The 14407-nt window shown below is 48.0% G+C and overlaps 1 protein-coding gene across 1 annotated transcript in view; it reads left to right on the forward strand.

Annotated features, from left to right (window-relative positions):
* Nucleotides 1-1218: 1218 nt before the first annotated feature.
* The window catches only part of Ascc2 (activating signal cointegrator 1 complex subunit 2), a 47632-nt gene continuing 34443 nt past the window's right edge, over nucleotides 1219-14407 (forward strand). The window contains exons 1-4 of the mRNA XM_051165390.1: nucleotides 1219-1335; nucleotides 4080-4177; nucleotides 11955-12113; nucleotides 12467-12637. Of these exons, the coding sequence (XP_051021347.1) occupies nucleotides 4097-4177; nucleotides 11955-12113; nucleotides 12467-12637 (411 nt within the window). The 5' untranslated portion in view covers nucleotides 1219-1335; nucleotides 4080-4096. The remainder of the gene's footprint in view (nucleotides 1336-4079; nucleotides 4178-11954; nucleotides 12114-12466; nucleotides 12638-14407) is intronic.

Genomic DNA, 14407 nt, shown 5'->3' on the forward strand with positions numbered 1-14407 from the left:
TCTACAGTGTGAGCTCTTCCATTGCACAGCTCTGGCTGGCTTGGAATTCTCCATTGTTCCTCTGCCTCCCAAGGGCAGGTATCACAGGCTGCACCAGCAGCAGCAGCAGCAGCAGCAGCAGCAGCAGATGACTGTTATTGACTAGTTTTCTGTGATGATTTTTCTCCAGCCTTGGGAGCCAGTAGCTCTGCATCATCTGAGACATTTCCATGGAAAACTTGCATCCTGCTCTTAAACTATCCTCGGCCTTTCTGATTTAATACGTGTTGCTTGAGGTGGACGTTTTTTATTCCCAGCACCTGGGAGGCTGAGGCAGGACAATCACCAGTTCCAAGCTGCACTGAGTTACATAGTGAATTTGTGTCAGCCTCCCTACAGTGTACTTGTCTAAATAATTTTGTATTGCATACATATAGTAAAGTGTTCACTTCTGCTTTGTTTGTTTTTGTTTTTTTTTTTTTTTTTGAGACAGGGTTTCTTTTGTGGTCCTAGCTGTCCTGGCCTCGCTTTGGAGACCAGGCTGGCCTCTACCTCCAGAGTGCTCGGATTAGAGGCGTGCACCACCATGCCTGGCAAAGTGGACACATGTTGGGTGTACAATTTGCTAAGTCCTCCTAAGTAAATCCATCTGTGTTTGTAGCTACCACCAAGATGAATGCCTTCATTTTTATTTGTGGAAATTTCCTCTCCACCAACCCGATAACTAACCATCATAAAAATCAATTACCACTCATTTTATTGTTTTAGAACGTAACCCCCATCTGATATGAGCTCATCGCTTCTTCCGCTCTCTCAATGTCATGCTTGTGATTTTTTTTGGGGGGTCGGGGGTTTTGAGACAGGGTCTCTCTGTGTTAGCCATGGCTGTCCTGGACTCACTTTGTAGACCAGTAGGCCAGCTTACTCTACAAAGTGAGCCCAGGACAGCCAGGGCTGTTAACACAGAGAAACCCTTTCTCGAAAAAACAAAAACAAAAAAACCCAAAAAATTCTCTGGATTAAATTTGTAAAACGATAACTGAGGAAGTGGAAGCCTTGACTTTTGAGAGCTTCCCAACCTGGATTGTCTTGACTCTAGGGTGGACACCAAGAGGAAAGTGGGCGTGACCACACGTTCCCTTGGGGGGGGCGGGGCAATCTCTTGGAGGCAGGGGCCCGGCCAAGGCCTTTCCTCTGCGGGGTGGGTCGGGGTGGGGGGGGGGAGGAGCCGGGGCCGGGCAAGGCGGGGCTTCCTCTCTGCGCCCGCGGAATCGCCGTTTGACCCCGGAAGTGCTGTCTCTGTGGAAGCTGTCACAGTGTCCAGCGGCTCAACTTCGCGGGTGTGGAGCTGGGAAGGTGAGTACGTGCCGGGCCTCCACCGGTGGAGCTCCGGAGTAGCCAGGGCCGTGCTTCGGGCGCCCTCGGCATCCCTATCCCACGGGCTTCACGGCGGAGCTGAGCGTACACCGCCCAAAGGGCCATGAGTTGCCCTGAGAAGCCAGGAGAACCAGAACCTAGAGTTCCGGTTCTTCTTTTAAGGCTTGACCCCAGAGTGACCTGGGACGAACCCAGGTTCCCCCCCGACCCAAGCATCCGTTTCCTTGGCGTTCATTCATTAGTTCAGCGCACGTTTGTTGACCGACTCCCACGTGCCCGGTACAGACCTAGGCGCCGAGGGTACAAACAGCAAGACAGACAAGGCTCTTGCCTTGGTAGAGCTTACCGTCTCGAGGAAGGACACAGTAAATGCATAAAGCAAGTAAAAATGCATAAAGCAATTAAACATATGACAGTGAGTAACAAGGAGAGAGATTACTTCCGGGAGAGGCTCTGGGAAGGTTTCTAAGTAGAGTGATGTTGACCCAGGACCAGCAAAGTGATGGGTGACAGTCAGAGAAACTGAGGCCACAGTAGCCCTGGGTATGCTCTCTGGCCGTATTAAGGTTGTTGATTGCATCAAAGCCCCTCGGCTCCTCCCCTCGAAAACACTTAGTTGTTGGCCTCTGCTACCCAGCCCAGCAGAGGCGATCCAGTGGTGCACACCTGCCCCGGTCCTTTCTCAACTCAAAGCCTAGTTCAGTGAAAACCCAGATCCTCTTTGACGCCTCCCTCCTGTAAGTCTTTGTTAAATGCTTCACGAGAGCCTTGCGTATTTGGCAGACATCATGGCATTGATTATTATTTGCGTGGCGATTGGATTTGTACCCTCTCATTCTCTGGCGATTGAGCTTTGTGAATGGCACCATCAGGTCAGTCGGTTCCTTGGCCATGTTGATGTGTTTTGAGTATCCTTGCCATTTGGAGCCAGGTGTGGTGGCGCGTACCTGTAATCCCAGTCCCCGTTTTTATGTTTTATGCCATAATGGCCTGCTACTGGTGAGCCTTTCTTAACTGACCTCCATTCCACGACTCATTTAATACATGTGGATGGGAGCGCCGAAGTTTGGCTTTGTATCCTGTGTTCACATATACGTGGGTACCAATGCATATGCGTGGAGGTCAAAGGTGAAACTCAGGTATTGGAGCTGTTCCTCAGAAGTCTCCAGGTTTTGTTTTTGTTTTTTTTGTTTTTGGTTTGTTTTTGGTTTTTCAAGACAGCGTCTCTCTGTTTAGCCTTGGCTTTCCTGGATTCACAGCAATTCACCCTATTGAGTGCTGGGATTAAAGGTGTGCGCCACCACCTCTGGCTTTTTCCTTTTCTTTTGAGATAGGGTCTCTCAGTGGCCTGGGGCTATGATGACTGGCCAAGGAAGCTTTTTCTTTTTCTTTTCGTTTTTTTTTAAGACTTATTTATTATGTATACAGTGTATACCTCCAGGTCAGAAGAGGGCACCAAATCATATTACAGATGGTTATGAGCCACCATGTGGTTGCTGGGAATTGAACTCAGGACCTCTGGAAGAGCAGTCAGCTCTCTTAACCTCTGAGCCATCTCTCCAGCCTGCCAAGGAAGCTTGTGCCTTCCTCTTTTCCAGTGCTGAGATGACAAGCCTATACCACCACACCCGACTTCTTATGTGGTTTTGGGAGTTGAACTCAGATTTTCATGCTTGTGCAGCCTGGGCCATGCTGACTGAGTTGTCTCCCAGGCCACTCTGTGACTATGTCATTTTTCTTTGAGCTTGAATGTGGTAGGCATAAATTCTATCACGGAGCTATACCCAGCCACTATATACCAACTCCTAGCTTTGAAACCAGTTTGGCCCCTCTGTGGAAGGGATCTTGTGTTGGCAGGTTTATAAGGATTCTCTCTTCCTTTTGTTAGCTTGTCATGCCCTCCTTTGAAGCCTGAGGAGTTTGTAAAGTCCTAACACACTCTACATACGAGGAAAAGTCCATTGTTCCAACCCTGAAAAGACCTCAGTCTCTTGTTCTGAGGAACATAGCTCAGAGGAGGGGCTAGCCTAGCATTTGTGATGAATTTAGTCTTCCTCATCATTATTCATCAAACATACAGCACGGCTGCATTGCTAGGCCCATGCTGGTTATAGGAGAGTCAGCAAGGAAAAGAAGTGAGCCCGCGTGGTGGCGCACGCCTTTAATCCCAGCACTCGGGAGGCAGAGGCAGGTGGATCGCTGTGAGTTCGAGGCCAGCCTGGTCTACAAAGCGAGCCCAGGACAACCAGGGTTACACAGAGAAACCCTGTCTTGAGAAACCAAAACCAACCAAACAAAAAAAAAAAAAAGAAAGAAAGAAAAGAAAAAACTATGGGCAGTTGTCTTCACAGTGCCCACAGGCAGCTTGGGTGTAGCTTGATATCCTAGAACTCTCTCCATAGACTGTGATAGGCTTGAACTCTGTAGAGATAGATCTATCTGCCTCTGCCCGCTCCTTGTGCCTGGATTAAAGGAGTGTGCGACCATGCCTAGCAGGAATCCTTTTCTATAGTGGGTAGGAGTTATCTGGAAGGCATTTTCTTTCAGAGCTGAGAACTGTTCTAGGCAAAAGTCATCACTTTAGGTCAGCAAATGCATACCGGGACTTGAAAGCCCACATTAGCCTGCTGCAGCCAGGGGTGCTGGTGCCCGGCTCAGTCCCAGCGGAGGCCCTGGCCCAGGAGTCTGTGTGTCTACTCTCTTCCCATCCATCTTCCTTTCAGGAGGGTCACGCAGCACAATGCCAGCTCTGCCCCTGGACCAGCTCCAGATCACCCACAAAGACCCGAAGACAGGAAAGCTGAGGACTTCAGCAGCGCTGGTGAGCCGATCGATGCCGTGACGCTGCTCGGCCTGACAGGGCCAGCCCTAGCAGTTTCAGAAACAGAAGGGAAATCCTTCCCTTTTCTCTTCCAAAAATGACCCAAGCTGTGGCTACTGCTCAGTGGTTGAGACACTGCTGGGCCTTTGCTAGCCTAGTGTACAACTTTGTTTCTGAGCAGCAGTTACATTTGAGTAGGGTTTTTCCATGTCAGGTCACCTCCCGACAGCACTTCATTTTCAATCAGTCTGAGGGCAGTTCTGACTTAGCCTGAACTGGGCTGGTTTGGTGATTTACCTTTGTGGGGAACTTAAGGTTTCATGTAGGAATATGTATATATATATATATATTTAAATCTAAGCTGCTCCTCAGACTTGTTTAGGATCACCAGTTTCAGAGGCTGGGCTAGTCTTCTCTCATATCTGGGACAAGAAGTGAGACATGCAGAGACTCTTGACAGGGCCCGTGAGACCGAAAACTAAGGAGGCTGTGAACCTGTCCGTTCCCAGCATCAGAGAGATTAGAGCTATGGAGCTATGGAGAAGTGCCAGGCTGCTAAAGAAAGCGGCAGAAGTGGGGATTTGAGACCTTGTAACCACTCATAGATTTCCCAAGAGTATGAGCTTACTTGCACAAGGTGGGAAGAAGTATTTTCTAGAGGCTTGAGCATTTTATTTCCTGCATTTGAGTTGGCTTTTATTATTTCCTCTTCAGTTTCTAACAATAGAACTTAACATATACAGGGTCTCCCATGTGGGCCAACCCGTTCTCAGCAAGTCCCCCAGATTAACTCTTCTTCTTCCTCTCCTTTCCCTCATCTTTAGTTCTTTGGGAATTTTGTGCAGATCCACCCCCTTTCCTCACTCACCTACTTTGTGTCCTTTTTAAAAGCCCATCAAGTCCAGTTGGTGCTGCCCACATGCTCTTGGAGGTCTGGCCTTACTTGGAAGGTGGTCTTCTCCCAGCACTGTACCCTTAGAGAAAACTCACCCTTCCCTGTCCATCAGCTATCAATCATCAATTAGCTCAGGGTGGGACTTCCTGCCTGCCTCCCCAGGCTACTTTATTTAAGTTGCATCATAGCTCTTGAGTGGATTTTTTTGTTTTTTTCCGAGACAGGGTTTCTCTGTGTTATCTAGGCTGCCCTGAACTCAATTTGTAGACCAGGCTGGCCTTGAATTTACAGAGATCTGCCTGTCTCTGCCTCAGAAGTGCTGGGGTTAAAGGCGTGCGTCACTATGCCCAGCAGTAGATGTTTTGATTGTTACTATTTTATAGAGTTCAAGATCACAAAACCAAAAATTAGGAGAGTTAAGATTGTAGCCAGTCCAGTCCCAGGATGTTCCATACTTTTAGACTTTCTGCTATAAAGCTGTTTGCTTTCTTGTGATAATTTGACATGTGGGGGATATTTGTCAGAAAAGCTAGAACTGGCTGGGCAGTGGTAGCACACGCCTTTAATCCCAGCACTTGGGAGGCAGAGGCAGGTAGGTCTCTGTAAGTGAGTTCGAGGCCAGCCTGGTCTACAGAGTGAGTTCCAGGACAGCCAAGACTACACAGAGAAACCCTGTTTCAAAAAGAAGAAGAAGGAGGAGGAGGAGGAGGAGGAGGAAGAGGAGGAAAGCTAGCACTGTACTGCTCAGTTCAGTAGCTATCTATTAGGTAGCATGTACCATGTGTAATAACTGTAGTGTGTCTAGTGCTTGAAATGTGGACTGTGGAACAGGAGTTGGGTTTTTGTTTGTTTGTTTGTTTGTTTCCAAGACAGGGTTTCTCTGTGTAGCCTTGGCTGGAACAGGATTTTTGTTTTTTGTTTTGTTTGTTTGTTTTCTTTTGAGACAGGGTTTCTTTGTGTAGCCTTGGCTGTCCCCTAACTCACAGTGTGTTCCCAGAGTACTGGGATTACAAGCATGTCCCACTGTGCCTGTTTTTGTTTTTCTTTTGGTTTCTCAATACAGGGTTCTCTATGTCGCCTGGGCTGTCCTGGAACTTGAACTCACAGAGATCCACCTGCCTCTGCCTCCCAAGTGTTGGGATTAAAGGCGTGCTGAAAGAGGATTTTTTTTTTTTTTTTGGTTTTTTGAGACAGGGTCTCTCTGTGTAGCCTTGGCTGTCCTGGACACGCTTTGTAGACCAGTCTGGCCTTGAACTCACAGTGATCCACCTGCCTCTGCCTCCCAAGTGCTGGGATTAAAGGCGTGCACCACCACCAGCCTTGGAACAGGATTTTTAATCAGTGTAAATGAAATCTCTCCAAGTGTTGAGTGTCTACTCTGTTGTCAGGCAGATGATGTAGTTCCGCTGTCACAGAATGTTCTGTTGGAAAGTGATGGTGAAGATTTGACTGGCTGAGTCTGGTTTTTAACCTCAGTCCTTCCCGGTGCTGAATGGACACCTGGGTTGGTAGTGTAGGGACCAGGAGGGCAGAGGTCTGGTCCCTTTCCTTCATGGCTGGCTTCTTAGTGGCAAGCATAGCAAGCCCTCTGGAAACAGTCTTTACGTCAGAAAGCACAGTCAGACTTAATGCCTGAGGCTGGAGCTACAAAGAGAACATATGTAGCCCTGTCCTAGTGTGGTCGGCAGGCGGAGACCAGTGCCTTTTAGTATGATGGCAGTATGATAGGAGGCAGGCTGGGTTCTGACACAAAGGCAGATTCTCACTCACATCAGAGCTTGGAGTACAGATAAGGAAGGTCTTGGGCTGGTAGGAGGGCCATGCAGCCGGGGATGGCTTCCTGGAGGACAGAGATGCTGAGCTGGGTGTTGAAAGGTGAATGAGCCGGAGGAGAAGCAAGGCCCTGGATGGAGAACTCAGGGATGCTTGAGGGAGCTTGACTTTTAGGTCAAGCACAGATCCCTGGGGGTGGCACTACAGCAGAACTAACATAAGCTTTGTACATATTTGACAAGTTATTTAACCTCACTAGGCCTCAGGATCCAAAAAAGATAATAATGGACCAGGCATGTTGGGGTGGCTGTGCAGGTAAATGAAGCCTCTGTGGATTGGCGCCTGCAGCAGAGCGGCTCTCAGTCATTGCAGGCACAACAGCGAGAGCGAACAACAACGTGCCATTGAGTAGTGGTTAGGTTGGGAAGAGGGAGCAGCCGGAAGACAATCACCTGGCTGGGGACAGGTCTTTTTGGTCATACTGAAGAGCATTAGCCTATAGGTTGCAGGAAGCTCCTGAGCATTGTCCTGAGCGACGTGTAGTGTTTTATCCTTTGAGTCTCGGCTTGGGGAAAGATCTCTGCCCAAGGAGCGGTCATTGCAGTCCCTCCGCAGAGTGATGGATAGCTGGGGCCTGTTGATGTTTGTTGAGCAGTTGCTGTTCAAGGCGCATGCTCTGTTAGGACCTGTAAGAGACAGCGGTGGACCCTTAGGCCGTTCCCGGAAGGACACTTAGAAAATGAGCTCCTGTCAAGATACATGAAGGCTTGATGGGCAGTAAGTATTTTCCTAGTTTGCCAGAGCAGATAAGCCCTAAGCCAGACTTTCTGAAAGGTGGGATTAAACTTGGGTAGGAGAGACATAATTGGAGTTGCTACTGTCTTGGTCTGAAATAATCTATGGCTACTCAGAGTCCCTCAGAGGACTTTGACCATTCATTCTTTTGTCCAGCTAATGAGTATGTGGCATGTCGCTCAATGCCAAGCACTGTTGCAGTATCATTGAAAAACATGCTGGGCTGGAGAGATGGCTCAGAGGTTAAGTGCACTGACTGCTCTTCCTGGGGTCCTGAGTTCAATTCCCAGCAACCACATGGTGGCTCACAACCATCTATAATGTGATCTGATGCCCTCTTCTGGCCTGCAGGTGTACATGCAGACAGAGCACTGTATACATAATAAACAAACAAACCAACAAACAAACAACTATTTTAAAAAGAAAGAAAGAAAGACATAATAACATATGTCCAATATAAACCGTAACCTATGGTCAAGACAGTGAACAATTTCACCTTCCCTCAAAGTCCCCAGTATCCTTCTGTAATCCATTTCCTCCTTCTCTCCCTGTACCCAATAGCAACTGATCAAAAAGTGACTTTAGCGAGTGCCGTAGTTAGAGGAGGGCAACGCAGGTGTTGGGCAGAGCCGTGGGACACCCCTAGTCCAGCCCAAGGGGGTATTGGGGGATTCTAGGAGTCAGTATGGTCAGAAGGACAAGCGGCAAGATCGTGGCAGTGCATGTGTGCCGCAGGCCATAGCTGCTCTGCACCGGAAGCTCTGCTTCACGTTCTGCCTCAGGGTAACCTCGAGGCCTTTAAAAATGTTCCTGAGCCAGGAGGTGGTGGCGCACGCCTGTAATCCCAGCATGTTGGGAGGCAGAGGCAGGTGGATTGCTATGAGTTCGAGGCCAGCCTGGTCTACAAAGTGAGTCTAGGATAGCCAGGGCTACACAGAGAGACTCTGTCTCGGAAAAAAACAAAAAAATGTTCCTGGACCTTACTGAGTCTTTGTTTTCTCCTCTGCCAGGCAGGCTGTCTCCCTTTTAGGTAATTGTGAATGAGAAAAAGAAATAGGGAGTCTGACATGCTTGCTCCACAGCTGGTCCTCAGTAAGTGGAGAGCTGCTGTCTTCATTCTGCCACTCTTAAACCCATTTACCAGTGCCCAGCTCTGCCTGTGCACTTTGTATGACTCTTTCTATGTCTCTATAAGAATACTTTCTTTACTGTGTGTTGGAGGTGAATGCCTCTAATCCAGCACTGGGGAGACCTAGCCAGATGGATCTCTGTAAGTTCGAGGCTAGCCTAGTCTACAGAGGGAGTTCCAGGACAGCCAGGGCTACACAGAGAAATCCTCTCTTGGGGGTTGGGGAATGATTTCTTCCATCAGTTGTGCCACCACCTTCAATCCCAGAGGCAGACAGTTTCTATTAAGGCTGAGCTAGCCTAGTCTAAAGGAGAGAGAAACCTGTTTTGTAGGATTCCAAGTGCGGGATTGGAACGGTCTTGTGAGAGAACAGGTGAGGTTAATCCACTAGAAGACCGACCACCTTGTGTGGGAGCTTGATTGTTGCCAACTGAAAAGATCCCGTGAACAGACTCTGGGAGGAGATATATAAATGAGCCCAGAACTGGAGGCGGGGCTTTTTGGAGACTTGGGGTAGTTTTGGCTGTTCATCGCTGCACTTGGAGACGCTCCTAGAGAGAACTGCTCGAGGGAAGGCTTCAGGGCTCCGGCTGCTGCTGAGGTTCTGGGTTCTGGTTACTCTAGGTTCCAGCAGAAGAAATCCTGCTGATTATGCCAGGAGAATCGTTCCTCAGAACTGATAGCCTTATGGTTTTGTTATTGTGTCTATTAATCCTCATTTCCTATTGTTTTTGTTAGTCGGGTTATAAGTGACATATGCTTGGTCACTAAGTTGTTAATAAAATATATTTGTTAGCTGGGCGTGGTGGTGCACACCTATAATCCTAGCACTTGGGAGGCAGAGGCAGGTGGATCGCTGTGAGTTCGAGGCCAGCCTGGTCTACAAAGTGAGTCCAGGACATCCAAGGCTACACAGAGAAACCCTGTCTCGAAAAACCATAAATAAATAAATAAATAAATAAATAAATAAAATATATTGGTTAAGAAAATTGAGCATACACTAGTCTATATAGCAAGTCCCAGGCCAGCCAGGACTATGCAGTAAGAACATGTGAGAAAGAAAGATAGATGGAAGCCGGGCGGGCCGGGCGTGGTGGGGCACGCCTTTAATCCCAGCACTTGGGACGTAGAGGCAGGTGGATTGTTGTGAGTTCGAGGTCAGTCTGGTCTACACAGTGAGTCCAGGACAGCCAAGGCTACACAGAGAGACCCTGTCTTGGGGGGGGGAGAACATAGGAGGAGGGAAGGCGGGCCTTTTCCTCTTCCTAGGCTCAGTTTAGTACTGCCTCGCCTGAGAACATCCTTTCGCTAAGGACTGCTAATTCCCACCTTCAGGCCTGAGGTGTCGCTTCATCTGCTTAGGGCTCCCTAGTGCCTTAGATGTGCACCTTCCCCATGGAACGTGAACCCAGAGAGAGCTTGAGACTCTAAGCTGAGTCTTGCAGCACTAGAAGCTTTTATTCCCGTGCCCCCACACCTGGCATACTAGGGGCCCTGTAAAGAGTGTCAGCAGGTCGGGGGAAGGGAGCTTGGAAGGCAAGGGGATGAGCTCTCCTTTTCAACAGATTAGTGCCCAGAATGCTGCCACCCTATACATGGGATTTAAATGGGAAAGGGCCCCGCAGACCCACATGCTAAGTGACTGCAGTGGATTCTTAGGGAACCTGCATACAGGAGTGTGCAGGCCTACACGGTTCTTAAGGAGGCTGATCCGTCGGCCTTGGTTGCTCTAGAGCCGGCTCTGGAAGTGGAAGGCTGTGGTTGATAACAGCTGAGGCCGTGCCTGGCCCTTCTCCTGTTACAGCTTCCCCCTGAGAAAGCCACTCATGTAGACTGGGGCGAAAACTGAGCCCATCATCTCCTCATTCTGGTGAACAAAGTGGGGTTTGTTCATGGCACGGTTAGGGCTGGGAAAGAGACCTTGTGACTCTAAGCTGAGAGCTGCAACTACTTGATTAGAATCTTAAAAAAAATAGTTGAAGGTTTTTTCCCTGGTTATAAAAAGGAAAATAATGATATATAGAATATGATGTTGTTTGTATCAAAAAGGAAAAACAGACTTAAACAAACATTTGCTGTGCTTATGACTATATTCTAATGGAATACCTAGAAAGGTCACTGGGATGCATTGATAGTGCTTCCCCTGGGAGGTCATGGAGACTGGGAATGCGCTTCCCCTCCCAGCCCTCTCTCCTTTCCCTTCCTTCTCGTTTTTCTTTTTCTCCTCTCCTTCTCCCCCCCCCCCTCACAGCCACCCCCCCTACCCCTGCCTACTTTGCCATGCTGAGGTTTGAACTCAGGGCCTCACATACACTGAGTGCACATTCTGCCACTGAGCTATACCCCATCCACATAGTATTTGAAAAGATGCTTATGTGTTACTTGGATAATTAAATATTAATTTAAAAAGTAAATATTCATTGTTTAAAGATGAGAAAATAAGGTGGTTGCGCCTTGAATCTCAGTACTTGGGAGGTAGAGGCAGAGAGAGTTCTGAGTTGGATGTCAGTGAATGAGCCCTTGTCTCAAGAAAAAAATACTGACAACTATAATGAAGCTATAATTCCCTAGCCCCGAGATAACCAGCATAAGTTTTGGAAATTGTTCTTCTTTTCAAAAATCAGTACTAATATGTGACTACATAGTTTTTTGTTTTGTTTTTTTGCTTTAATTACAAATCTGGCTGGGTGCGGTGGCACACACCTTTAATCCCAGCCCTGAGGAGGCAGAGACAGGTGGATAGCTGTGAGTTGAAGGCCAGCCTGGTCTACAAAGAGAGTCCAGGACAGCCAGGACTGTTACACAGAGTAACCCTGTTTCAAAAAAAGAAAAAACAAAACAAGACAACAACAAAAACCAACAAAACAAAACAAAAACTTTGGGGAAAAAAAAAGAAAAATTTAAAAAGTACAAATCTGGCTTTATTAGAGTTTTATATCCTTTCTCTTCCCTTAACCTGTCCCCTCTCCACTAAAAATGCTCTGAAAACATGGTTTTTAACAACCATCTTGTATTCCCTGGTGCAACCATGGTTCCTTTGTTAGACACACTGGGTTCTTTATATTTACAAGCTCCTTGGAGGGGCTCTGGTTGGAACAGCCAAGTACTGTCATTGCTGTGGGTTGGCAAATGGGCCCTCGCTGACTAACCTCTGCCACGTTAACACGTGGTTTTTGGATCCGTAGCACCCTGAGCAGAAGGCAGACCGGTATTTTGTGTTATACAAAGCGCCCCCTAAAGACAACATTCCCGCCCTAGTGGAGGAGTACCTGGAACGCGCCACCTTCGTAGCCAATGACCTCGACTGGCTCCTGGCCTTGCCTCACGATAAATTCTGGTGCCAGGTAACATTCTATAAAAATTAACACTAAGACAACGCACATGACATGTCCTTGGTTGGTTGCTGTTGCTTTTCTCTTCCCTAGGAATTGCTTTGTTATCTACTTTCCTTGGATCCTTAACAGCACACTGTGGTTTGGGTTGCTATCTCATGTTGCAGCCTTCCTGATCTTTACACACTGTCTGCGTGTCATTTTAAGAACCTAGTATTTAGCCCTGGGCTCATTCCTAGCTCCTTGGTCGTTTGGGGTTGGAGTGTTTGCAGTCAGGGCTGATGGGCCGTGAGCACATGTGCAGTCTACGCACAAACACTTGAGCCTTGGGGATAAGCCCTGCTCTCCTCTCTCGCCTGGCTTAGGTTATTTTTGATGAGACCCTGCAGAAGTGCCTGGACTCCTACCTGCGCTATGTACCCCGAAAGTTTGATGAGTGGGTGGCCCCGACCCCTGAGGTTGCTGACATGCAGAAGCACCTACACAGAAGTGTTTTCCTCACCTTCCTTCGAATGGCCACTCACAAGGAATCCAAAGTAAGTCTCTGACCCTGTGACAAGTCTCCGCTTGACACCCAGCACCTCTGTGCCAGACTCTACCCCTGGGAAAGAAGGCTCTGAAAATGTTACGTTTCCTCTTTCTCTCCCTTCTTCACTCCTGTCTTTTGGGGAGAAACCCTGTGCCACTGATTTGCCTTGTCCTCTAATCCACCAGCCTGTCCACAGTGTACCCAGTGTTCTCATCAGCAGGAACCCCAGGGTCCTTGTCACAGTGGACATGTGACTGTGGCTTTACTCATGTGACAGAGGGTAATGACATTGATTCTGACTTTTTTGAAGAACTCATATGTGTACTTTTAAAAATATTTATTTTAAGGGGCTAGGCGTGGTGGCTTACGCCTTTAATCTCAGCACTCAATGAGGCAGAGGCAGGCAGATCGCTGTGAACGCCAGCCTGGTCTACAGAGCGAGTCCAGGACAGCCAAGGCTAACACAGATAGACCCTGTCTCAAAAAACCAGCAACAACAAAAATTAATTAATTCATACATGTGTATATGTCTCCATGTATGTATGTGTACATATGTGTGGGTGCCAAAGAAGCCAGAAGAGGGTGTCAGATCTCAGGAGCTATAGTTTAGGTAGCTGTGAACCACCCATGTAGGAACAAGGAACTCAGTCTTAGCCACTGAGCCACCTTGTCAGCACTGCTGTTATCACTACTTGATGTCACTAATATCCATGTTCCTTCAAGGACTTTTTGTTCTTTGAGTGTGTGTATAATGTGTGCCACTGCACATGTGGAGGTCAGAGGACAACTTGGTCAGTGGCTTCTGCTCTGTAGGTCCTGGGATTGAACTCAGGCTATCAGACTTATTGGCAAGCTCCTTTACATACCGAGCCATCTCACCAGCCTTCAAAGTCACTACCGTTAACATGCATGGTCCTTGTTGGAATCTAAAAAACGTTTTAAAAGACTTGCTTTGTGAGGCATAGTGACACACACCTTTAGTCCTAATAATTCAGGAAGCAAAAGCAGATGAATTTCTGGGAGTTCAAGTCCTGTCTGGTCTATTCAGTGAGACCCAGTCTCAAAAGACATTATTTGAGCTGGCTGTGGTGGCGCACACCTTTAATCCCAGGACTCTGGAGGCCGAGGCAGGTGGATTGCTGTGAGTTCGAGGCCAGCCTGGTCTACAGAGGAAGTCCAGCACAGTCAAGACTACACAGAGAAACCCTGTCTCAAACAAACACACTTTTGTATTATTTTTAATTGGATGTGTGTGTCTGTGTTGGTGTGTCCGGTGCCTGTGGAGCCTAGAGATAGCAGATTCCTCTGGAGCTGGAGTTGTAGGTGTGTGTAAGACGCCCTTTGTGGTGCTGGGAACTGAACTCAGGGCTCTCTGGAAAAGCAGTGTGTGCTCTTAACCACTGGGCCATCTCTCCAGTCTGAGGATTTTCTTTCTTTAAAGATTTGATTAATTTTTACTGATATATGTGTATATGCTCATGTGTGCCAATACTCAGAGGCCGGAAGAGGATATTGATCCCTTGGAGCTGCCCAGTGTGGGTGCTGGGAACCAGATTCCAGTCCTCTGCAAGAACAGCAAGTACTCCTAACCACTCTGCCATTTCACTGGCCCTTCCTTTAGGGAAGTTTTGTACATCAGGGAACAGAGAACTTTAAAGACTGGATCTTGGATGCAGGCCGTGGTGGCGCACGCCTTTAATCCTTGCACTTGGGAGGCAGAGGCAGGTGGGTCTTTGTGAGTTCGAGGCCAGCCTGGTGTACAAAGCGAGTCCGGGAC

This window comes from Acomys russatus, chromosome 22 (genome assembly GCF_903995435.1).
Source record: "Acomys russatus chromosome 22, mAcoRus1.1, whole genome shotgun sequence".
NCBI classification, from domain to species: Eukaryota; Metazoa; Chordata; class Mammalia; order Rodentia; family Muridae; genus Acomys; species Acomys russatus.